The 27859-nt window shown below is 39.1% G+C and overlaps 1 protein-coding gene across 1 annotated transcript in view; it reads left to right on the plus strand.

The window, feature by feature from the left end:
* LOC124253536 (sodium-dependent dopamine transporter-like) overlaps positions 1 to 27859 on the plus strand; it is a 133166-nt gene that overhangs the window by 50879 nt on the left and 54428 nt on the right. Inside the window, 2 exon segments of the mRNA XM_046687338.1 lie at positions 26294 to 26343; positions 27108 to 27157. Of these exon segments, the coding sequence (XP_046543294.1) occupies positions 27124 to 27157 (34 nt within the window). The 5' untranslated portion in view covers positions 26294 to 26343; positions 27108 to 27123.

A 27859-nucleotide genomic window follows, 5' to 3' on the forward strand; every position in this document is an offset into this window, starting at 1 on the left:
ACTCCCCCAAATCAGGTATGTTAATGTTCTGTATAACATCAATATTAGAAATATTGCTTAAACTTTTGTGGTGCATTTTTGTAAGTCACAGATTTTGCCCTAACGGGGTTTTCTGAGACCTCTTGGAGGCACGCTAATTTTGGGGGTCCATTCATATATTCTTCCTCACTATTTTGCTTTTAACACCTATTGGAATCTGTTTCGGTAGAGAATCGGGGCTATTCTTTGATGCTAATGTTTTGTCTTTGTGGTGCAACTCTGCAATTTTGGGTTAGAATGAATGGATGAAAGTAAGTAAATTTCCTGCATGGTTCAAGCGTTCTCTCATTGCGTATTCGTTTCCGTCGTCGTCAGCGCTGCTGCCGTCGTTCGTGACTGATGCCGTCACAGACCTCTGTTTACCCTGGCGATAAAATGAATTACTTTCAAATATTTTGTGCAGTTCGAATCAGTTCACTGTTCCATCAAGCGTATTTGTAATACATTAAGCTAATTGCAAGCGCTGCAATGTGACCGGTATTGATGTAGGTGTTGCTGTTGTTTCGTGACGATTGCTTCAACGTCGATCAAGACGTGATGACGACGTTCAGAGTTTTTACGTTACTGTTGATAGAATATCGTGCATTACTCGAATAATCAACAGCTGGAAGTAGGAGGCAGTTTATGAAGATGGAAACTTAAATTTAGAGTTTGTGAACATTATTTTTCAATTTATACATGATTACCAAAATCGAAAATTTACGATTTCGTAAATATCATAATTATGCACCTATGTTAGAAAGGATAGTGTAAAACATTGTGGCATTTTTATAAAGTATACGCAAAACAGTATTATAAAATTGTTCAACTCAGATTATCGTTTCTTATGTAACTTAACTGCAGAATATAGTTATTACAAATAGTCGTGGTCTGTGTCAACTACTAAGACCGTCTTGCGTCTATCTATCTTAATCCTATGATAATTTGACGCCACGATTTGCAGTGAAAACAACCCGTAATCTGCTTGTCGACGATCCCTTTAAAATGAAGTCCTCGGCGTTCTAATTGCGCTATTGATTGTCAAATCCCTACCACAAACATTCAAAACATTTCTGAATAAGGTGAAAAATCGACTTTTACTCCTCTGACGAACGCGTTTCCAAAGTGTTAAAATATTCACTGTTTCAGCTGTAACAGACCTGTAACAGCGAGCATCAACCCGCAGCCATGTTTATCAGTAAACAATATCAATTTATTTGCGCAATTGGACATTATAAAACCACGTTTGGCATCAACAGTTATCATTTGTCCTTCAGTACTGAATACCAAAGAGCTGCAATTTACAAGACGAAGTTATTTCATTTTTCGGTTAATGATACGGCACGAAACAACGTATAATACAGTGTAAATATTGGTGAAGCTGCTCCCCAAATTACTAGTGTTCTGGCTTGCCAGATACAAGCACGCAATAATACTATGACCCCTTTTAGACAAAGGATGCTTGGCCAGTTGTGGTAGCTTTACTCGATGGCGAATGCAAAGTAGAGTCATACGAAACATTATTGAGAATCGTTAAATTACTCATCCAAAAAGTTGGTTCAATTAATCACGGAGGGAGGTTCATTGTAACATGCGTCGTGAAGGAGAGACAATATCAGTTGATTTAGTTTGATGTTGCAGTCGCCATGTTTCTTTCAGTGGAACTGGAGTAGCATGCTGGCGCACGAATCTGCATCTTTGGTCATTGTCCGTAGACCTAGATTTGGGTCATTGTACGATGGACGGAATCAAAGTGAGATTTGATCTCTCGTTCAAGAGTTATATAAATCCACTTTCGTTTTGGCTGGGGGGTTGTTTGGCGGAGTAAGGTTTCCGTGAGCCATGCTCGACAAACTTACACCTTATGAGGTAATCTTGGATTGGATGAATGATGCGTGGAATCACTTAAAGGGACTATGTTCACACGAGGCGGTCTGTTTTTAAGGGGACAAAGGAGTGGAGGATCTTTGAAGGAACATGAGTCGCATAAAACATCGGAGGACATATCCAAATTTGACAATAATTAGGTCCGATGCAATTCCCATTTCTCACTTGTATCCTATGTTCCACTGTTTTAAGTGATCAATTGACTTGCCTTTGTGTGTGTTTGTGATGGGTGCCACCAGGAAGCAGGGTACCTTCATGTTTTCGCAGTCCACTGGTATCAACCCTATTAGTGATTCATAAAACGCGTTCACGTGACTTAGTCGGATTCGCACAGCCAGCTATTCTTAAGGAATATGTTTTGTCGATTATATTTACTCCGATACAAAGATTCCGTGTGAGGAGATCTCACAAACCCCTCCATGGGAGTACCCGTCAGCCAATCAGCGTCAAGCCTTCAACTTTCCAATCAACCAATCAGCGTCAAGCATTCAACATTTTCGGTACTAATGATCTAAGAACTTAGAATAACATATTTGATTTCTCGAATTTCGAAAACGTTTCCATAAACGGGCAGTTCCGAATGGAAAATACCAAAAGCTGTGCGATATGTATTCTAAGGACAGTCTTTCTTTGGATTATCTGATTGGTTTACCGAACGACGTCTCACAGCACTCTTGTTTCGTGACGCCAGACACTCTTTATGCAAATTATGTATGTGATGGACGCTGAATGTAGAGCAGGTCATGCTTTCATTTTTCGCCCAAAAGAAGTTCGTGATGCAATCATATTCTTTTTACCATTATTTTTCCATTTGCGCCAAAATTTCGCATTGGTTTCGCCGGGTATGTCTAGTCAAGCAGTGGTCGTTTTAACCCAACACAGTGTTGAGGGCTATGGTATTACCAGACCAAAGAGTTTACCATCGAGGACATTTATGCTAATTGTGGAGTTTCTTGACTCAAAATCGAGATTTCCGTGTAGAGGAGGTTAAAATTGAAATCGAAAGCTGATATCTAACGACGGGGCCTCGGCCAATTAAACATTCTTGCATTTTATAAAATAATCAAAATATGAGTGTATCTTTGGCAGTATTTGACAGAAAACGATCAGTTTCATGAAGTATTTGAATGAAAACGATCAATCATATCTAGAATTTGAATTACACGTGGCACTTTTTAAAAGTATTTGAACCAAAATGGTCCGTTATAGCAATTTGACGTGACGAGCGACCGCTTTAACCACTAGGCTTCCCCGCTGCCACTGCAAAGGAGTTTTACATGGAAACATTGTCCTGATACAGTCAGTAACGTAAAGATGTTCATATTCTATCCCCTAGTCTCGTATTTTGGCAATTTCGTAGAAATGATAAAACTGAAATCTTTGCTTTAAACTACAGAAAAAAACCGTTTACTGCCTTCGATTAATTTGACATAACGTTGAAGGCGATTTTAATTTATGTACAAGTTGACTCCTTATGTCTAACTACTGGTGTCTCGAGATCCTACCCAACACATACACGAGCGCACGCACGCACGCACACACACACTGATGACCATATTAACATGTACAGGTCGCTGTGATCATGCTGAAATATAGAAATAAACCAACTGTGTTCTGGCATAATAAACCTTTATCCTTTGCATGACTTGTTAGCCTTTTCAGAAGAACAATACCATCAAAACTATATTTGACGGCACTAAAGTCCCTTCCCGACCATGAAATGACTTCATTCAATCGACTTAAGTTATTTAAACTACAGCACATTGTGTCTATGCTACACTTGTAAGACCAACGAACACCTGATTTCCAAGCCTTGAGCAACCCGTACTTAAGTATCATTGGCTACGTTATTGACATGGCTCTCAGAAACAACAGGAGCTGCTCTCATGAACCCGCAATATTGATCGTCAACGATATTCCCATTTCCCCAATTTTCATTGTCCTAGGGCACTACCGTTTGGAGTTAAAGTAGATATGGCACCTACGGCTATGTAGCAGAGATTGTAAGCTCTGGCAACCCTGCTCCGTAACAGGCCATTGACGTCCGTACTTACAGGTTAATTGTCGTACGATACAGACCAACCCACCGACGTACAGTATCAATGAAACTTTTCACTTTTATTGAGAACGACAATCAACATTGATTTGGCTTTACTGGTCGAAGAGCGTCATTGTGATTGTTCTCGAGGGTTTGTCGCCGCCTTCTCGCCGGGAACACAGATATTTTCAGTTCATATCAATAGTTGGTACAGTTTTCTCTGACTATGCATTATGTATTGTAATGGAGGCGTGGTATAACGTGTAGTCACGTGTTGTATTGATGTGTAATTATCAGCCAGGTGTATGAGGGCAAACTAAAGTATACCGAGTTGAATTTACAACTAAAAATGTAAAGAACGTAATTTTACTATGTTCCTTAAGCCGCCACTTACTTCTTTATCAGTTTGTAAATTTAACCCGTGACAGGGTAATTGGATGTAAAATCAAATTAAGTCTATAGAGGATGGGTAAGAAATGAATTTGTAACCACACGATCCTACCATGTTTGAAATATTGGTTTATGCTGAAAATTCAAAATTATAGACTTTCAATGATAAGATGTCAGAGATACCTGATGCGAAATTTGGTGCATTTTTTAAAAATCAAACATTTAAGAACTATTGAAACGATTGAAACTGATCGTTTTCTTTCAAATACTGCTAAAGATACGATGACATTTTGATAAATTTGAAACACGTAGAAATGTTTAAATGCTTTAGACTTTCAATGATAAGATGTCTATGATGGCTGTTAACAGTTGTGTATTTTGCAATTTTGGGTACTTTAAAATGTTTAACTAAAATACAATGTGTAAAAATTAAACATTTAAGAACTGCTGGAATTCAAACTGATCGTTTTCTTTCAGATGCTGCTAAAGAAATACTCACATTTTGATTAATTTGAAATATGTAGGAATTTTTAAATTCTCCTTCGTGGCTCCGTCCTTAGATTTTTGTGTAAGTTTTAACCTCATGCATATGGAAATTTCGATTCTAACGAAAGAAAATCTACAGAGAGCATATATTTCCTCGATAGTAAACTCTTTGTGGTGGTAATACCTTAGCCCTCAGATAACGGCACGTGCCTGTTCAGTTCATATGTTGGATGTAGTTTCTCTAACTCAAACTAGTTTTACTTAAAATCAAACATTATAAAATCAACTAATCTGCTCATATGGTTGAAGTTTATGAGGTGATTCAGTTAAATAGTCATAGATTTAGTATTAATAGTCTCCATGCATATTGTGTTGAACATGTTTAGGTGTAGGTTGAGAAATCGCGGCAACACATTCTGAACGACATGTGAAACTACCTTCATTTGTTGGAAAGTTGACCACAACTTTAACGGTGACTACTGGTGCCGAGATATAGATTTCCAGGTAAAGAAAGTACATGTATGTGTCACTTGAAGTTAACCAAGAATTGCAAACCTTATCAAAACGTTACTTGACTGAAAACAGTCGGCGAAACGCAACAGAACCATACCTCACAGACTTCTCCACGACTTCAAACCATGCATTTACTCGCACTGTTTCTTGTGATGACGTAATCATGTCATTGCCGATTGGATTATCTCTTTGAGTGACGTTAGTGATAACATGACGTCATTCTGTTACGTCACTGACTACAGGTCGTCTTATTACGATTAACTTAACTTGCCGTGCCTAAGCTTGATATAACTAATCTTGTTCCACCAAGACACTGTTAGACTAAATCTTGACGTTTGGCGTGTATTGATTATAGCCCCAATCCCGTTCAATTCCTTGCACCAAAGAAGACCATAGTACAGACTTGAGTTAGTGCTAAAAGCACGTTAGATATTCTTATGATTAAAAACCTCAGTCACGAAGAACAACATAATGTATAACAAATATTATATTAAGGTAGTGGTAATCCATAAATCAACGTTTACTTTGTAGTCCTCCAACTTGTAAAAATGTCTGTCAACAATTCAATTGAAACATCTTGAAACAGAAAGGAAAATTTTTCTTCTTATAGTATATATCTGTCATCGTCTGCCAACATGATACATTGTAACCGTTGGCGTTAATGTCACCTCAACTGCCACTGAACGATTCACACGTCATGATCCGCCATTTTGAAAATGGTGTTACGTTGAATAGCGTTAGTGTTGGAATGCTGTCAAGCGTGTTCAGAAACACATTTATGTTCAACAACAGCTACACGTGAGTACACTCACATATGATGGTCACCTTTTGGCCCTGATACATTTGTGTTATTTCCATAATTATTCATCCTACAACCAGAGAAGACATATCCGAGACAATAGCATTAGTGGAACACAGACGGGATCAGAAATAGAACTCGCTATGAAATGTATTCGTAGATTAATGTTTCATGAGAATATTTGTGTCCAGATTATGTGAGTGATGTGGTGCTTAGCGCCTCTGTTCAGACATACCACAGCTTCTTGTCAGCTTAACGTGGGAGGGAAGGCCATATTGGCGCAGGTCGTAGGCGCTGTAAACTTTCGATGTCGCAGAACTGTGTCTAAATGCTGTGAATGTTTTATTGTAGACTTGCAGGGTGCCGTTTTGTCAGGGAACGACATATAGCTAGAAACGTATATGCCTTATGCTATAATGTGTGTTTTTTTCGTTTGTGAATTTGCGTTTACGTGTGTGTAGACAGTGCCTGGTGGTATGCATGTGTTTGGATGTGCGTGCGTGTGGACGACGTCTGATGATGTTTGTGTGTGTGCGTGCGTGATGGTGTGTGTGTATGTATGTGAGATGATGTGAGTATGTGAGATGATGTGAGTATGTGATGGTGAGCATCTCTGCGTGTGAAATGTGTTGTGAATATGTGAAGGTGTATGTGTGTGACATTGTGTGTATATGTGATAGTGTGTGTATGTGATGGTGTTGTGTGAGAGAAGTGTGTAATGTGTGTATATGTGATGGTGTGTGAGAAGTGTGTGTGTGTGGTGGTGTGTATGTATATATGTGTGTGTGATTATGTGTGAAATGGTGTTATGTGTTATGGTGTGTGTAGTTGTGATGGTGTGTGTGTGAGAGAGAGAAGTGTGTGTATGTGTGATGGTGTGTATGTATATGTGTGTGTGTGAGGTAATGTGTGAAATGGTGTTAGGGTGTGTGTAGTTGTGATGGTGAGTGTGTGTGTGTGTGTGTGTGAGAGAGAGAGAGAGAGAGAGAGAAATGTGTGTAGTTGTGATGGTGTGTGTGGTGGTGTGTATGTATATATGTGTGTGAGATTATGTATGAAGTGGTGTTATGTGTTATGGTGTGTAGTTGTGATGGTGTGTGTGTGGTGGTGTGTATGTATATATGTGTGTGAGGTTATGTGTGAAATGGTGTTAGGGTGTGTGTAGCTGTGATGGTGTGTGTGATGTCGCCCATAGGAGATGGTCTGTGTCTGTGAGTGAGTGAGTGTGTCTGTCTGTGTGTATCTAGCTATATTACGTCTACCTGTAGAATCTTGACCAGACAATTCAGTGATTGATAATATGAGAAACCACCCATACTGGCTGAGTAGGTTGACAACCATCAACCAAGACATCGAGTCCGACCATCAGGTTCCCGATATAGTCGCTCTCAACGGCCAGAGCAACGGCACGGGATCGGGAGGTCAGGCTCGCTGACTTGGTTGACACATGTCATATTATCCCAGTTGCGTAGCTCGATGCTCATGCTGTTGATCACTGGATTGCATAGTCCAGACTCGATTAAGTACAGACCGCCGCCATATAGCTGGAATATTGTTGAGTGCGGCGTAAAACAACAAACAATCAATCTATGCAGTTTTGAATGGTCAGCCTTTATACTGTGGGGATACACATACACTGTAGACAATACCGTTACCTTGTTACCCTTTACCTGCAGGTACAGTTCTACGCTGAAACCTCCTTAGTTCCAACAACCAATGCTGTAGATATAACACTGATGGTGGCCCGTCTTAACCACATGTTTCTCTGATCCCACTGGATGCCGATATGAACGATCCTATTTGGAAAAAAATTATAATGGTTTCAGTAACTAAGTGTGTAATTAACAGTGATTTTTTTATTTTTTCAAAACCATCACTGGATGGTCTGATCAAGAGGCTTCTACATTCTGGTCACGAATGAGCGAAGAATTCCGAATATCTTGTTTGAAGTTTCTATCTCAAAAACGACAATAAACGGCCAGTTCCAAATGGAAATTATAATGGCTGTGGGATGCAAATGTTCTTTTAATTTTTTAATTATCATGTTTGTTAAAACCCGCTGTTGTCTGAGGGGAATACGACTTTGCTACGTTAGACAACAGACGAACTCTTATTTGCAAATTGTGTGAATGGTCAATGCTAGCGGGTACATTTGGACATGCTTACAATTTCCGCATTATATATAATGTACAGCACGCTTTACGTCAATATTGTCTGGTAGGCGAGGTTAATCAGAGGACCATGGTATACAAGGCCTGTGTTTATTATGACCATCGATGGATCAGATCGCAATGAGAGCGAATGAGTTTGGTTTTAAGCCGCTTTTAGCAATATTCCAGTAATATCACGGTGGGGGACATCACTGACTGACTGAGTTTAGTTTTACGCCGCTTTTAGCAATATTCCAGCAATATCAGGGGGACACCAGAAATGGGCTTAACACATTGTGCCCATGTGGGGAATCGAACCCGGGCCTTCGGCGTGACGAGCCAACGCTTTAACCACTGGGCTACCCCACCGCCCCACCTAGTGTGTGGTTAGGCGTATGACTTTCGCGAACACCTGGTGTCATCACTGATTTTCAGTGATCCATTCAAATATTTTGCCTTTTACGTTCGGGGCGGTGGGGTAGCCTAGTGGTTAAAGCGTTCGCTCGTCACGCCGAAACCAACATGGGTTCGATTCCCAACATGGATACAATGTGTGAAGCCCATTTCTGGTGTCCCACGCCGTGATATTGCTGGAATGTTGCTAAAAGCGGCGCAAAACTTAACTCACTCACTCACTCACTTTTACGCTCAATGAAATCTGTTTCGGCGGATAATCGAGACTGATATTCTCTAGTGTAGATGTTTTATATAGTAACTACATGCACGATCCATCCAGAGAACAAACCTCAGAGGACATGCGTCTTAGTGCAATCACGCTTGTCTGGGCAGCATATGAGCCCTAAAAGCAGAATAAAGTTTTTTTCAAAGACCAAATTTGCAATTTAAATGTAATATTGACTTTATGAAAGGAACCTTCACACGGAATCCAACGCATATAAATATTGTATGAATGTAAATATTACAATACGAAAAAAATGACTTTAAATATTTATATTGATTGTTGAGGACTCTACCAAGTTCCATTGGGAAGCTTAATAGACAAATATGAACAACAATCCCTTCGTGGAAGAGGGTTCAAACAGTGCCCAGTGGACATAGTTTCACAATTATCTCCAATTATTAAGCACAACGGATTGTTCGATTTATTTTCAAGCAGCAAGAGCGCTGTATGCTTGGGCCAATATATCGACATGCTGCATGCGTTGATCGTGCAAACTCTAGAGCATCTGGAACGGCGGTGCCGTATAACAACTGTGACTGTAGGTACGAGCGAGATCAATAAAAATCAGGTAATGCATGTTGTGAAATTTGACAACTTGGTTGCCATGGTAACGTCATGACTAGTGGCATCTATGGAAACAACAGAACATGTTGGATGAAGACACGGATCCCATGGCAGGGTTCTGGAATCTGGCGCCAGAGAATTTGGTCGGACGCATTTGTAAATGAACTGAGCTCGTTTGAATCTAAATTTACGTTCTTCTGTTGTGTCATCGTTTCAAGACAAATAATGCATGTGTACTTAAGGATTATGGTTCAAGTTTTGTAGTCATATGATATCAATAATCCTTTGTGTGGTAGATGGACATTTAATCCTTCTACTACAGAAGCGTTGACCAGAAACGTCATGGGCTATTTGAATTGAGATTCATATCAAATATTAGTACAAGTATTGTTTAGCGTCAAACAAATCCACAATATTCTGTTTGAATGCATTATGATAACAATCGATATTGTTTTATGTCATTTACATGAGAATTAGTCAACGTAATACAATTATCGATACATCGATTACTATACGTTATATTGCATATTAATGATACATTGCACGTTTTGAAAGATTTTGTCGATAAACGTTTGAGGTCTAACTCATGATTGAAAGATACTTGGCGTTTCGGCGCATAAATATCAAATAAAAAAGCATTGATTAATCTGAAACGTTCGTACGTTCGACTGACGGTTCCATTCGAGGAAAAGAAATAGTTTCCGAATACAATATTGAGTGATTACAAAAAGAACAATTTAGCTCAGAACAAAGTTAAATATCAACAGCAGAATCTTCTAAAAGTACAACCAATATATGATAAAAGAGCGGATCATATTAGTCATCTGGTTACAATCCTGTTTTAACGATTTCAGTGTCTCAAAATACCGTGTATGTCGATTTAACGTGATGGTCCCAGCAGGATGCATATCTCGATGGCTATTTTGGTTGTTTCAAACTAAAGACAATTCAATATCAAAAGTAGTTATTGAACAATCGCAATTTGAATTTTTCGCTCCAGTTCCCACCAGCATTAACAGATTATCTGAAGTATAAAAATGAAAAGTTCGGATATATATATTTTGTCCCAAAATACCGTGTATGTCGATTTAACGTGATGGTCCCAGCAGGATGCATATCTCGATGGCTATTTTGGTTGTTTCAAACTAAAGACAACTCAATATCAAAAGTAGTTATTGAACAATCGCAATTTGAATTTTTCGCTCCAATTCCCACCACCATTAACAGATTATCTGAAGTACAAAAATCAAAAGTTCGAATGTATATATTTTGTCCCAAAATACCGTTTATGTCGATTTAACGTGATGGTCCCGGCTAACTAAAAAGACAATTCAATATCAGAACTATAAAACTAGTTGTTGAACAATCGCAATTAGATTGTTCGCTCCAGTTCCCACCAGCTATAACATATTACCTGTAGTATAAAAATGATCTTTTTGAGTAGTATATTTTGGAGTAGTCTGTCCTACAGACCCTGAAGCAAATATATTCAAGAAAGCCCACGCAAGTCTAGAAAATGTGGCAAGTCTAGATTTCCACAGCTTCGGGAAATGATGAAAGTGTCAGAGCTCCTTTTCATTATATTTTATTTTTCTTACTATAAACTTTTTTTTCTGTAAAATATGTTCATTTCACAGACTAGTAGTTAGTCTAATTTTGGATGTTCTTTGGGACATCGACATGACGTTGTTGTGCAGCGTGGTTTATGTACCGTATGAAAGACTTGACATTACAACGTCACAACGCTGAAGGACACAGTAACAGTTCCACATGGCGTCCAACGGCTCGGCATGCTCGCACGATCTTAAGAAATCATCACATTGGCATTGATGCAGACAAATCCCTCAAAGTGGGTGGTTACCTTTGCTTCAAATGACATTATCGATGACTCAGCAGGTGATCGACTTCAAAAAATTTGATTACCCAACCAACATTGACGGAACCGTGGAATCAGAGGATATGTCACTGATGCGCCGAATTTGACAGCATAGGAGTGAGTGAGTGAGTATGGTTTTACGCCGCTTTTAGCAATATTCAAACAATATCACGGCGGGGGGCAGGAGAGATGGGTGCACACATTGTACCCATGTGGGTAATCGAACCCGGGCCTCCGGCGTGACGAGCGAACGCTTTAACCACTAGGCTTCCCCACCGACCCTGCAAAGGAGTTTTACATGAAAACATTGTCCTAATACAGTCAGTAGCTACGCTGTTCGTATTCTATCCCCTAATCTCGTATTTTTGAAATCAGAAATGATACAAAACTGAAATATTTGCTTTCAAACGACATGAATGACCCGTTTACTGCCGTCGATTAATTCGGTATATCGTTGAAGGCGATTTTGATTTATGTACAAGTTGATTCATTATGTCGAACTATGGGTGTCTCGATTTTCGTCAAGTGGTCATCAGTGTCAATTTAAAACGTTCCATGCATCATCACTTTGGCCACATGGGTATAGTGTGTGAAACCCATTTCTGGTGTCCCCCGCCCTGATACTGGGGAATATGGCCAAAAACATACTCACTCACTCACTCACTTTGGGGATGTCCCTAAGCTAAACACAATAATCTCGGTCCTACTTGCGTGAACAGATACCCGTGAAGATCCGGGTTAGAATTGGTCTCCAGCATGCTTGAAAGAGGCGACTAACGGGATCGGGTGGTCAAGCACGGGTTACTGAAGATCAATTCTAACCTGGATCTTCATGGGTCTAAATGTTTTGCATGTATCTGTTAAGTATTTATGAAATTCAACACTGGGTTAATACTTGCTTGTTTCACACTGAAGTAAAAGGCACCAGGAAATCTTCCAAAATATGTCTATTTCCTAAAATACGACACATTTCGTCAGTGCCTATTTATTCAGCGGTATCATTTGACCTGAATCTGAGATTGTTGAAATGAAAAAGTTTGGTACTCGTTTATAAGAAAACATCTGATAAGTTTCATAACGATTTCTAAAAGGTTTGTTCAATTCTAAAATTATGCACAACCTGTGAGCCAAAAAGGGCCCCACCCCACCTTGTCCTTTGAACACTCTTAATGCAATTCCAATTGCATATTGATTACAGATTGAGAATATGGATCGATTCATAAAAAACATGCTTCTAATATAGCCTGAGTCGTACAATCGAATCTGTTGTTAGCAGATATCATTTGTGATTATGGGAATTTCTGGTGTCGCTTTTCTCTATGTTTGTTTACTAATACAAGATCTGCAGTTGAGCGTAAGGTTTGTTTATCATTACAGCCTCTCCATCTGAATCAGAGTATCAATATCAATGGTACACATTTGTTGCGAATCTGAATCAGAAAGTTACGTTTGTTTACTTTTATAGAACATCCATCTCAACATTACGCTTGTTTACTATTACAGAATAGCCTTCTCAACGTTATGCTTGTTTACTATTATAGAATAGCCATCTCAACGTTACGCTTGTTTACTATTATAGAATAGCCATCTCAACGTTACGCTTGTTTACTATTTCAGAATAGCCTTCTCAACGTTACGCTTGTTTACTATTATAGAACATCCATCTCAACATTACGCTTGTTTACTATTATAGAATAGCCTTCTCAACGTTATGCTTGTTTACTATTATAGAATAGCCATCTCAACGTTACGCTTGTTTACGATTATAGAATAGCCATCTCAACGTTACGCTTGTTTACTATTACAGAATAGCCATCTCAACGTTACGCTTGTTTACTATTATAGAATAGCCATCTCAACGTTACGCTTGTTTACTATTACAGAATAGCCATCTCAACGTTACGCTTGTTTACAATTATAGAATAGCCATCTCAACGTTACGCTTGTTTACTATAACAGAATAGCCATCTCAACGTTACGCTTGTTTACTATTACAGAATAGCCATCTCAACATTACGCTTGTTTACAATTACAGAATTCCCATCTCAACATTACGCTTGTTTACTATTATAGAATAGCCATCTCAACGTTACGCTTGTTTACTATTACAGAATAGCCATCTCAACGTTACGCTTGTTTACTATTATAGAATAGCCATCTCAACGTTACGCTTGTTAACTATTACAGAATAGCCATCTCACCGTTACGCTTGTTTACTATTACAGAATAGCCATCTCAACGTTACGGCTTGTTTACTATTACAGAATAGCCATCTCAACATTACGCTTGTTTACAATTATAGAATAGCCATCTCAACGTTACACTTGTTTACTATTACAGAATAGCCATCTCAACGTTACGCTTGTTTACTATTATAGAATAGCCATCTCAACGTTACGCTTGTTTACTATTATAGAATAGCCATCTCAACCTTACGCTTGTTTACAATTACAGAATAGCCATCTCAACGTTACGGCTTTGTTTACTATTATAGAATAGCCATCTCAACGTTACGGCTTGTTTACTATTACAGAATAGCCATCTCAACGTTACGCTTGTTTACTATTATAGAATAGCCATCTCAACGTTACGCTTGTTTACTATTACAGAATAGCCATCTCAACGTTACACTTGTACAATATTGCAGAATAGCCATCTCAGCGTTGCGGCTTGTTTACTATTACAGAATAGCCATCTCACCGTTACGCTTGTTTGCTATTACAGAATAGCCATCTCAGCGTTACGCTTGTTTACTATTACAGAATAGCCATCTCAACGTTACGCTTGTTTACTATTATAGAATAGCCATCTCAACGTTACGCTTGTTTACTATTATAGAATAGCCATCTCAACGTTACGCTTGTTTACTATTACAGAATAGCCATCTCAACGTTACGCTTGTTTACAATATTGCAGAATAGCCATCTCAGCGTTACGGCTTGTTTACTATTACAGAATAGCCATCTCAACGTTACACGGCTTGTTTACTATTACAGAATAGCCATCTCAGCGCTTTCAGCTTGTTTACTATTTCAGAATAGCCTTCTCAACGTTATGCTTGTTTACTATTATAGAATAGCCATCTCACCGTTACGCTTGTTTACTATTATAGAATAGCCATCTCAACGTTACCCTTGTTTACTATTACAGAATAGCCATCTCAACGTTACGCTTGTTTACTATTATAGAATAGCCATCTCAACGTTACGCTTGTTTACTATTATAGAATAGCCATCTCAACGTTATGCTTGTTTACTATTACAGAATAGCCATCTCAACGTTACCCTTGTTTACTATTACAGAATAGCCATCTCAACGTTACGCTTGTTTACTATTATAGAATAGCCATCTCAACGTTACGCTTGTTTACAATTACAGAATAGCCATCTCACCGTTACGCTTGTTTACTATTACAGAATAGCCATCTCAACGTTACGCTTGTTTACTATTACAGAATAGCCATCTCAACATTACGCTTGTTTACAATTACAGAATTCCATTCTCAACATTACGCTTGTTTACAATTATAGAATAGCCATCTCAATGTTACGCTTGTTTACAATTACAGAATAGCCATCTCAACGTTACGCTTGTTTACTATTATAGAATAGCCACCTCAACGTTACACTTGTTAACTTTTACAGAATAGCCATCTCAACGTTACGCTTGTTTACTATTATAGAATAGCCATCTCAACGTTACGCTTGTTTACTATTACAGAATAGCCATCTCAACGTTACACTTGTACAATATTGCAGAATAGCCATCTCAAGCGTTGCGGCTTGTTTACTATTATAGAATAGCCATCTCACCGTTACGGCTTGTTTGCTATTACAGAATAGCCATCTCAACGTTATGCTTGTTTTACTATTACAGAATAGCCATCTCAACGTTACGGCTTGTTTACTATTATAGAATAGCCATCTCAACGTTACGCTTGTTTACTATTACAGAATAGCCATCTCAACGTTACGCTTGTTTACTATTATAGAATAGCCATCTCAACGTTACACTTGTTTACTATTATAGAATAGCCACCTCAACGTTACGCTTGTTTACAATTACAGAATAGCCATCTCAACGTTACGCTTGTTTACTATTATAGAATAGCCACCTCAACGTTACACTTGTTAACTATTACAGAATAGCCATCTCAACGTTACGCTTGTTTACTATTATAGAATAGCCATCTCAACGTTACGCTTGTTTACTATTACAGAATAGCCATCTCAACGTTACACTTGTACAATATTGCAGAATAGCCATCTCAACGTTACGGCTTGTTTACTATTATAGAATAGCCATCTCACCGTTACGCTTGTTTGCTATTACAGAATAGCCATCTCAACGTTATGCTTGTTTACTATTACAGAATAGCCATCTCAACGTTACGCTTGTTTACTATTATAGAATAGCCATCTCAACGTTACGCTTGTTTACTATTACAGAATAGCCATCTCAACGTTACACTTGTACAATATTGCAGAATAGCCATCTCAACGTTACGCTTGTTTACTATTACAGAATAGCCATCTCACCGTTATGCTTGTTTGCTATTATAGAATAGCCATCTCACCGTTACGCTTGTTTACTATTACAGAATAGCCATCTCAACGTTACGCTTGTTTGCTATTATGGAATAGCCATCTCACCGTTACGCTTGTTTACTATTACAGAATAGCCATCTCAACGTTATGCTTGTTTACAATTATAGAATAGCCATCTCAACGTTACGCTTGTTTACTATTACAGAATAGCCATCTCAACGTTACGCTTGTTTACTATTATAGAATAGCCATCTCAACGTTATGCTTGTTTACTATTACAGAATAGCCATCTCAACGTTACGCTTGTTTACTATTATAGAATAGCCATCTCAACGTTACGCTTGTTTACTATTACAGAATAGCCATCTCAACGTTACGCTTGTTTACTATTACAGAATAGCCATCTAATGTTACGCGTGTTTACTATTATAGAATAGCCATCTCAACGTTACGCTTGTTTACTATTATAGAATAGCCACCTCAACGTTACGCTTGTTTACAATTACAGAATAGCCATCTCAACGTTACGCTTGTTTACTATTATAGAATAGCCATCTCAACGTTACGCTTGTTTACTATTATAGAATAGCCATCTCAACGTTACGCTTGTTTACTATTACAGAATAGCCATCTCAACGTTACACTTGTACAATATTGCAGAATAGCCATCTCAACGTTACGCTTGTTTACTATTATAGAATAGCCATCTCACCGTTACGCTTGTTTGCTATTACAGAATAGCCATCTCAACGTTATGCTTGTTTACTATTACAGAATAGCCATCTCAACGTTACGCTTGTTTACTATTATAGAATAGCCATCTCAACGTTACGCTTGTTTACTATTACAGAATAGCCATCTCAACGTTACACTTGTACAATATTGCAGAATAGCCATCTCAACGTTACGCTTGTTTACTATTACAGAATAGCCATCTCAACGTTATGCTTGTTTACTATTATAGAATAGCCATCTCACCGTTACGCTTGTTTACTATTACAGAATAGCCATCTCAACGTTACGCTTGTTTGCTATTATGGAATAGCCATCTCACCGTTACGCTTGTTTACAATTACAGAATAGCCATCTCAACGTTACGCGTGTTTACTATTATAGAATAGCCATCTCAACGTTACGCTTGTTTACTATTATAGAATAGCCACCTCAACGTTACGCTTGTTTACAATTATAGAATAGCCATCTCACCGTTACACTTGTTTACTATTATAGAATAGCCATCTCAACGTTACGCTTGTTTACTATTACAGAATAGCCACCTCAACGTTACCCTTGTTTACTATGATAGAATAGCCACCTCAACGTTACGCTTGTTTACTATTATAGAATAGCCATCTCAACGTTCAATGTAATCCTGTAGGTCATTTTCAGGGAACCTTTCATGTAATTTTAACCACTGTTTTTGCCCTTTCATGCCCTACGTAACCTTTTTCGACAGATAATCAAAATTGGGTTTTCTCTGGCATCAACCTTTTATATATACATATGTGTGTGTGCATGCGTGCGTGCGTGCGTGCGTGCGTGCGTACGAGCGTGTGTTAAGACAACAAAATTAGATTGCTCAACACACACAGTATTGCCACATTAACCTGTGTGGTGATGGGTTTATGGTAAGGCGATCTCAGGTCAACATTGTGGGAATAGTAATTGTGATGTCGTATCTAAGTAGTTCAACTTCCCCAGTATACGTGTAGCAACATATCGTGGACAATGCGATACATTTGAATTATATTTAACGTCAGTGGAAAAGAATACTCAGTCTTGATTGTCCTCAGAAACAAATTCCGTTTGGTGTAAAAGAGAAAAAATACTTTTGAAAATTACAGAAATGGATCAATGAAAGTCAGAGGTGACACCATGTTTTCGCGAAGTCGTTAAGCCATTCGGTTAACCAAACAGCATGCCTCATGCAATACCATGGACCTCTGTACATAGCATACATATATATAATGCTGCATTCGTGAGGAGAGTCGGTGTACGGATAAATTACTTGATGTCGTCTATGATTTTAATGGATTTCAATAATAATTTTATCAGCTATTTTGCCTTTAGCACCCTATACAATTTACCTTTCGTTTGTATCTGACATTTAACAACACTTGACTTCATGTCAAGCAATAATCCAACAGCTCCAGCCTTTGGTGTTTATATTTCACAACTTTTGTGATACAATCGAGGTGCTCTTTTTATCAGGATTTCAAAGAGCGTCATACCACTTTTGCTCAGAAGTTGTTTGATCAAGGTTACAACATTCAAGTCCTCAGTAAAACTTTCAAGAAGTTTTATGGTAGACATGTTGAGTTAATTTCCAAACTTGATGCATCAGTGACAAAAATGTTGTCCGATGCAATTCCCTATTTTGACTTATACCATACTTAACATATGTTTATGACTGGTGCAACCGGTGGGGCAGGATACGCTCACCTTTTCGTGAACACCTGCTATTATCACTAGTTCATATAGTGATTCATAAACACATGCTCTGTCTTCGTATCGCATGGTGACAATCACTGGATTGTCTGGTTCAGACCCGATTTGTTTACAAACAACATCATACAGCTGTAATACTGCTGAAACAAATATCTGCTCATGATATAGTCACAATTGTGCAATCGACTCGGCTTTTGGCAGAGATTTCTTCTGAATATGGAAAGGGTTTTGTCGCTTCTATTTAGTTTGCAAGTGTTTATGCTGGGTTCCACTGGTGAGTCAGGATACGCTAATCCTGCCGCTGGCACCTCATGTCTTTTCAGTAATAATTGAGAATCACACACTAATATTATAGAAGGTGAGGTGAAATTGGGTTTAACGTCGTGCTTGAGAATATTTCGCTCATATGACGACGTGCATGCGTATGTATGTGTATGTGTGGCTGCTTGTACTAGCCCAGACTGAAGCTGGTTTTATATTGCTAGCCCACTGAGATACCATGCCGCAGTGAAGCATGAATACCCCACTCAGACCGAGCCGACAAGTCCTTGTTGTAACCACTAATGTCGAGCGCCAGGCAGGGACCAACAAGTACCATATTTTAACGTCTTTTGATATGACGCGGTCGGGGATCGAACCCGCGACCTTCCGCTCTCCGGACAGATGCTCTAACCACTACACCACGGAGGCGGTCTTATTATAGAAGGAAGCATACAATGAGTGTTCAGGGGAGGGTATTGTTGTGTTTAGTATTGAGCTTTATAGTACTGGTCTGTGTCTTCACTGCCGCGTTTAATGTCTATAGTATATCTTTGACTGTCTCATTTTCTGCATTAAAATTGAAATTATTTCAAATTTCACAATACACATATGGTCACATGCATCGGGATTCGGTGAATATAAGCGGCATAAATCGAACCATACGATTTCTCAATCGAGTAAGTGAGTGAGTTTAGGCTTACACTGCTTGTAGCAATATTCCAGCAATATCACGACGGGATCACATCAGAAATGGGCTTCACACATTGTACCTATGTGGGGAATCGAGCCAGGGTCTTTAGCGAACGCTTTAACCACTAGGCTACCCCACCGCCATATTTCATAAGAGCTAGTGCTAGTTGATTGTACGATTCCAACTGTATCTTTGGAAAGTGTTGATACGTCGCTATCCAGTGGAGTGAGTGAGTGAGTTTGTTTTTTTCGCCGCATTTAGCAATGTTCCAGCAATATCACGGCGAGGGACACCAGAAATGGGCTTCACACATTGCACCTATGTGGGGAATCGAACCCAGGCCTTCGGCGTGACTAGCGAACGCTTCAACCACTAGGCTACCCGATGCCCACTATCCAGTAGAAACGATACCATGTTTTCACTACAATGCTAGCAAATCTCGCCCGACCGTTGGCATACGTCCCAAACACACGCAAGGGCAAGTGAACAAGAACAGATATGGTTCAAGTAACATTTGACAAATGCATCGGATATGGTTTAAACGATATTTATTGTTCAATAGAGCATGTTAATACATTAACAAAATGGAGTGGATTGGCAAACAAGCCTGTGGCTTATATCAATGCCTTTCCACATGGTGCAGAATATACAATGAGGGTACACTACATATTACAATATATTAAGATAAATATACACGACAAACATTAAACATAAATTCTAGAGCATGGAAGATCAATTTTAAATACGAAAAGATAGGTGTTAAATGTGCGGAATCAAGTGAAATATTACAAATTTTCTTAACATACACTTATTTTGGTGGAATAATAACTTAGGTTGCGACAGGGAAAAGTGTCTTCTTATTCAACTTTAAAGATTAATCATCGCAACAGGAAAGAATAAAACTTGGAAAGAAACGTGTCGAGCAGAATATAATGGATCTTGTCATCCAGGAAATCGCTCAGTTGCTGTAATATATTGAATAACGGAGTCAATAACTTGTATCGCGTCTTGTTTACATGCACCTCTCCCATATAGGATAAGAAGGTTAAAGTGTTTCACAGTTTGTGCATTTTTAATTGTGTCACTTTAGTTATTCCAGTCTTGAACAACAGAAGGAATAAATGACCGGAAGTGACTGACTGACCTTGAGCCTTCTGCTCTGAGGTTGGCCGAATCCCGTAAATTATAGTCAGTCCTTTCTGCAACAGAAGGGCAAGTGAACACGAACAGATATGGTTCAAGTAACATTTGACAATTGCATCGGATATTTTGGTCACTGGTTATCATCAACCTTTTGAAAGTTTTACCGTGGTCCTGGTTATTGCATTCGTAAAGTTTGGATACACGTTTGTGGTAGATTGCGTGTCAAGCATCAAACTGGGTTTTACCAACCTGAAATTAAAACGCTTGTGCAAACCTCCTACTGATTGTATGATAAAATGAGGCTATTGACTTTTTTCGAGAATATGGTATCAAACGCATCCCAATTGACAAACTCCATTTATCCACAGGACCAGAATATTTCGATTCGATTTCGATATTTTGATTAGAGATTTTGATTGGATGTTACCGTTCTCATTTACTTCAAATATGAATGGCTTTTCCTCAGAGACTGTCAAAATCCCATCTTCGAATGGTACATGAGACAAATCATTATGTTGAATGTCTATTTTGGTCGTATCTAAAAATATCTACATACAGTTTCGTGAAACTGTTTAAAATGTGAGCCGGTCTCCATTAAAACATTTTAACATGACGTCATCTCTTTGTTCTGTATTCAAGAACAATGATATACAATGACTGGCAGCAAGATTCAAAGTTAAATATACCATCACCTCGTAAGGATGGGAAAGCCGCAATAACTCGGTGCGCCAAGTGTCTGTAAGAGTTGTATGATCCCCAGGGAGTTGAGATTGATAATACGATCTTGCCGTTGAGATTGATATCCAATGATCGAGGGAAAAATACCAGCGCCTTGAGCATGTACTAGTTCCGTTGATATGTGCGCTATATAAGTATCCTATAATAATGATAATCTTATATCATCTGAAATAATAATTATAATAATTCATTTATCCATCTGACTAGTTGCTCACTGAGAATGGTAACCTTGGGGCTTGTGTCAAGGTAACTGGTGACGGAAAACCAGAAGGAGATTGCTTCTGAAATTTTCCTGAACTAACTGCACCTTGAGGTTCATCTTCAGCCTCGACCTTGGTCTGAGTGTAACTCTTCATCCACTGTACTAAGTCCTCTGGACTATCGGACTTGGGCCAGGTCTTAAGCGCCTTGAAAGCTCCAATCCGATTCTTTTACTTCCTCTGGTGTTGGTTCATTCATAGCGAAAGAAACGAGGGAAGCAATCAAATGTAAACGAAGAAAGGCAGGTGTGGTAACCGTATAGGTAAATGTCCAAATGATCGCGAAATGAGCTGGCCATTTAACCTCATGAGAGATGAAAAGTATCTTAGCTTGGGACAAAAAAAACCAAACCCCAAAACAATTAGGGCTAAATGCATGAGAAGGTGTTAGTTGTGATTGCGTGCTTGGGATGGTCATGAATTGGCTCGGGCAGCAGGGTAAGGGGACACCCATAGGGTGTGTCGACTAAACCTAACACAACAACTACCCGTTCGTATGAACCTCAACATCAAGCCAACAGAAGGAAACACACTTTCTCATGATCCATGAAACCAGAAGCCTAAACACAGAGAGAACAAACCATAACCATAACCCGTTGAACAACACAACACCTATTTATGATATTAAAGTAGTTGTTGGTCTATTTACATGAATGTATAAATACACTTTATTTGGTTTACTGCATGGAACTCAAACATTCATATAGGTTGGGTATTCTCATTCACGCACACAATCACCGAGGTTGAGGTATAAAACCCCACTAAATAACAGCTACGTTTATGGAAGTCAGTACTGAAGTGTATGAGCGCTCATTCTAAGTCTAAGTATTCACAAAACATGCAGGTAACAAGATCTAAATTGACCAAGAAATATTGTGCACGCAGGCACAACCCGGGTACATGATATTCAGAAAAATGTACAAGCAAAAATTCAGAACATGTTCAAACATTGACTTGCATTTAATAATGATCATATGTACAAGTGATGAATTCCGTGTCTAAGTAATGATTCTTTGAACCGCCGATTGCAAACGTCAAGTATAACATCAGTACAGGTCTGTACATACACAATGTATTATATGTGTAGTTCGACCTACACTCAAGTGTCTCTATATCTGCAGATAACAAAATACAAGTTGTAAATCACAAGACAAAACGCACATCGCGTCACGTTGTTCCCGTTGATGACGTCATGGTTCCGTTAACAGTTGTGGATCTCGAATGTTGATGACAGCAGACTCGTCTTCAAATCTCCGGTTAGGCCATTCCTTACTGGGGGCTCCAATGTAGCAGGACTGCGTCAGTCACACACCGACAACAGACGATACTTTTTGTTCTTCAATGGCCGATGGTTTATTAGAGATGTGGGTAGTGAAAACAACAACCCTGATACAATCAGGTGTACAATATAATAAATGCAGCAATATACACATATCCAAACACAGATATACACATATAATTCGTACATATGTTATTACATTACCAAATAGTTGCTTCAGTAAACAATTACTGTGTACAAAATGTATTTCATTTGATATACATGACATATATACAATATATAAACCTACCAGGTGTGTGGGCCTAGGTTTATTTCACACCTGGGGACGCTGCTGTGTCTGTCTGAAATGTTTGCCTGTAGAGAAAATAACAATAATATATACAGACATGCTAATGATGAACATATACAAAAGTAACCTCAGCACTGATACAGTAATCAAACACAAATTTGGCTGTAGCTGAGCAAGATATAAAACAATGAAAATAAGACCTCATTCATTCATTCATTCATTCATTCGTGCTTATTTTCATTCACCCATTTATGATTACAAAGCTGTACTTGTGTTCATCCATTCATCACATGCTCACGTGGTTAACCTTGCCTTTTAATAATCATGTTACTAATATTACATTATAATGAATGTAGAGTATTTATCACCAACTTCACAGTACTAATTTAAGACTAACACACACTGATACAACTACAAGTTATATCTACAAATGATATACATGAACAATAAATACTATATCCAAATTACCTCAGAATGTGATCCCAAGATCTGATCCAAACGTATGTCCATAAAATAAACAAAGACATACTATCACACTGACGGTTGAATGTGGAGTGACCACAAACCTTGTAATGTGTAAAAGTGTAAAGCCTAGCTGATTGCCCAAGCTGGCTATAAAGACAAAAGGACCTAAGTAGGGAAGGGCTTATGTTATTGTGCTGTGTGGTGAACATGCGGTAAGCATGCTCAGTGAACTGGCTGTGAGTGATAGTTAGTTAAGGCAGGCTAAGTAAAATAATAAGTCATGATAAATTAAAATGACTAAAGCTGTGCAATGAAACTTAATGCATTTATTTACATGAATTCATATCAATATACAACATGTTAAAATATACAAAATCTGTTACTGCCACAGACACTATAATCAGAATCTGATTATTATCACCCCGGATAACCCAAGCTGCCTGTTTGGCGCTAGGAGGTTAATAGTCACATGACTTTATCCAACCGGGTACCCATTTTCTGCTGGGTGAACAGAGGCAATTTTGAACAAACTCACTTGCCCAAGGTGAGACCACATGTCATACCAAACCAAAACGCCTAATCCTCATAGTATTTTTATGCTACTGGCACTGCAACTCTCTCATTATTTACAATTAAATTTGTATGTATTTATTTATGTGAATTATTTTAATTGTTTACAAACGACGTCCAGTTGGGGGAATGTCACTGTAAATGAAAATATTGTTCTGTCTTTGCTCTGTCTATTCCGACCGCGAATATCCGGGTTAGAATTAATCTTCAACAACCCATGCTTGTCATAAGAGGCGACTAACGGGATCGTGTGGTCAGGCTCGCTGGCTTGGTTGACACATGTCATCGTATCCCGATTGCGTAGATTGATGCTCATGCTGTTGATCACTGGATTGTCTGGTCCAGACGCGATTATTTACAGACCGCCGCCATATAGCTGGAATATTGCTGAGTGCGCCGTAAAACTAAATTCACTCACTCTGTCTTGTCCGGTAAGGTCAGTCACTTTAAGATGATCTTACACTGGTACCAGAAACCAAATGGACTTTCTACTATAAACATCGTGTACGTGAACAAGTACATACGAGGGCGAAAATATCGGGGTTCATATTTTTCATACGATGCCCTAGGGCAAAATATCACTTTGTCTTAGTGACTTGACGTCATGAACAATGCTATGACGTCACGTTTCTTCTGTGACGTTGCGTTCTACATGCGGCGACAGCGGGTAGCGACTATATAGTTGAAAGTAGATTTGGGTTATTTTCCTCAATTTGACGGCTTCGGTAATAAACAGAATATTATATTCGTGCCCATAGCATACTATGTTTACGACACTCGTGCCTAAATATCGGTATATCCGTCGCTCTTGCTCGGGAAATACCAACATCTAGGCACTCGTGTCGTTAACATAGTACGACATGGGTACTCATATAATACCCTCTATGTCTTACGCTTTGTCACCCTCATTCCCTCCTACCAACAAGCATGCTCCACCAGCTGCTAAAATAGGATATTAAATTTATGCTCTTTTCTTGTGGTATACATATGCATGAGATCGTAGGATACCCGGAGGCCGTGATCGCATCGTTGTGCAACATGTACCGTTAAACACAGACAAACAAAGTGTATACGTTATGTTAATGATAACGATGTTTTACGATTTTTATCATGAGTATGAATATTATTATTCTCTCTAGATATGACACAGAGTGTCATATAAACCATGCATCATTAACGTTTCAAGCATCATTTTCGACTTATTTGTCCATGTTTAATGGAAAACACATTGGCTTGATTACAGAGTGTAAGAGTTAATTAATATTAATTTGTTTATGTACAAAGGATATATGTCATCCAAGCACAAAGATAAACTAAGGACAAGATGAATACAACGTTTGTGTGGTATGTTGCTTTTAGTATAACTAAGTAAAGGCGGTGGTGTAGCCTAGTGGTTAAAGCGTTCACTCGTCTCGCCGAACACTCGGGTTCGATTCCCCACATGGGTACAATGTGTGAGGCCCATTTCTGGTGTCTCCTGCCGTGACATTGCTGGAATATTGCTAAAAGCGGCGTAAAACTAAACCCACTCACTATGACTAAGGAACATGCATTTCAAATTACCAACAAACAAAATAACAGTTGACTTGCCTTTGCGTGTGTTTATGACGGGGCCTAAGCTTTTCGCGAACACCTGATATCATGTAATTGTGATCCATAAACACATGCTCACTGTTCAGTCGGACTCGTGTTTGCATTGCTCGGGTAAATGAACATTATCCCATGTAATATGGAGGTACTTGTATATATTCGTCAACAGGGAGCTGTCTTAGGCTAATGGTGTCACTTTGTTAGAAAGCATATTTTCTTCAACGGAAATTGATCTCTATTTCAATTATTTGTTTATTTCGTTATTTTCGTTACTTTCTCGAAGTTTCTATAATACAAACCAATTTTGAACTATTGAGAAACTGTTTGAAATTATGATAAAATAATTGAAGTAATGTGCGAGAAACTCGAAGTTTAGAGAATATACTTGAACAAAATAATGGAAGTAAAGAAATATTTTTTCGAAATTTCGAGTTTTTTAAATAAACTTCAAATACTGAGAGAGAAAAAGTCAAATTACGAAAATATATTTGAAGTAACGAGAGATAAAACTCAATTTGGAAATAATTGAAAGAAGATAAATTTCGATTTGAAATAGGTGTGGCACAAATGTTGCTCACAGCACTAGTAACTCGACTGTTGGTGTTTCAGGTGAATGAGGTGCAGGATGGGCAGCTTGGGAGAAGACATGCCACAGCAGGGTGAGTAACACGTCCAGTGAGTAAGTGAGTGAATTTAGTTTTACGCTGTTTGTAGAAATATTCCAGCAATGTCACGGCTGGGGACACCAGAAATGGGCTTCAGACATTGTACCCATTGGGGAATCGAACCCAGGCCTTCGACGTGACGAGCGAACGCCTTAACCACTGGGCTACCACACCACCCCGTAACACGTCCAGTTGGTCCACGTACGGATAGGTGGTGGTGGTGGTGGTGTGGTGTGGTGTGGCGTGTGTGTGTGTGTGTGAGAGAGAGAGAGAGAGAGAGAGGAGGGGGACAGTGTGTGTGAGAGGTATGTTTGGCGTGTGTGTGGTGCGCAGTGTGGTTGTGTGTATCTGTGGTACGTTTGCTCTGTGTATGTGTATGTATATAGGGGTTGATGTGTGTGTGTGTGTGTGTGTGTGTGTGTGTGTGTGTGTGTGTGTGTGTTGTGGTTGTCTCTGTGGTATGTTTGCCTTGGTGTGTGTATAGTGTGGGGTGTAGCATGCTTATTGTTGTGTTTATGGTATGTTTGGCGTGTGTGGTGTGTGTGAATGTTGTATGACTGTTCTTTCTGTGGTGTGTTCTGTGTTTGAGATGAAGTAAAGTGACGTAAGATGAACCGGGGGGAAACGCAGCATTCAATTTTATCCGCATAGGTTTATCATAGTAGATCAGGCTCCATTTCAAAAAGGTCTGCGACAGATGTGTCACCATTAGGCTTCCGTACAACACAACACCAGTAACTCGGCTGTTGGTGTTTCAGGTGAATGAGGTGAAAGATGGGCAGCTTGGGCGAAGACATACCTCTCCAGGGTGAGTAACACGTCCTGTTGGACCACAGTGGGGTAGGAGACTTGTATATATGGTGGTGTCTTGTGTGTGTGTGCGCGCGCGCGCGCGCGCGTGCATCTGTGTGTGTGATCAGTCAGCGTTAAATATATTTCACAAAACAATTTATGGATCCACCTTAATCACTTAATTACCTTAAAATGCCAATATTAGTAAAACTGTGTTTGATACAAATCAAAAGAAACGGTTGTCATCTTAGATGTAACCTTCTATATAATCAGCGCTGAGCTGTCCGTGCGTGCGTGGGGTGGGGGTGGGGGTTGCAATTTGTGTGTCTGGTTTGTGGGTTTATAAAAACGTGATGTATTGTTGTGTGTGTATTGTGTGTTATGTGTTCTGAAATTGTATGGGTTTCAATGTGCGCGTGTGTGATTTGTGTGTGTGTCCGATTCGTTGGGTCTTTGCGGTAGTGGTGATGTGGTATCTGGTGTTCGTTATGTTTTGTGTGTTTCGTGTTGCGTGTGGTTAGGGTTTGAGTGGTTTTGGTGGTGGTGGGGGTGGTGGTTTTGGGGGTGGTGGTGGTGTGGTGTGGTGTGTGTGGGGTGTGTGTGTGTGTGTGTGTGTGTGTGTGTGTGATGTGGTGACTGCGTTGTGTTCTTTGGTTTTTGTTGCTTTGTTGTGTGTGTGTGTGTGTGTGTCTGTGTGTCTGTGTCTGTCTGTGAGTCT

This window comes from Haliotis rubra, unplaced genomic scaffold, assembly GCF_003918875.1.
Source record: "Haliotis rubra isolate DU_JTF1 unplaced genomic scaffold, ASM391887v1 Scf543, whole genome shotgun sequence".
Taxonomy (NCBI): domain Eukaryota; kingdom Metazoa; phylum Mollusca; class Gastropoda; order Lepetellida; family Haliotidae; genus Haliotis; species Haliotis rubra.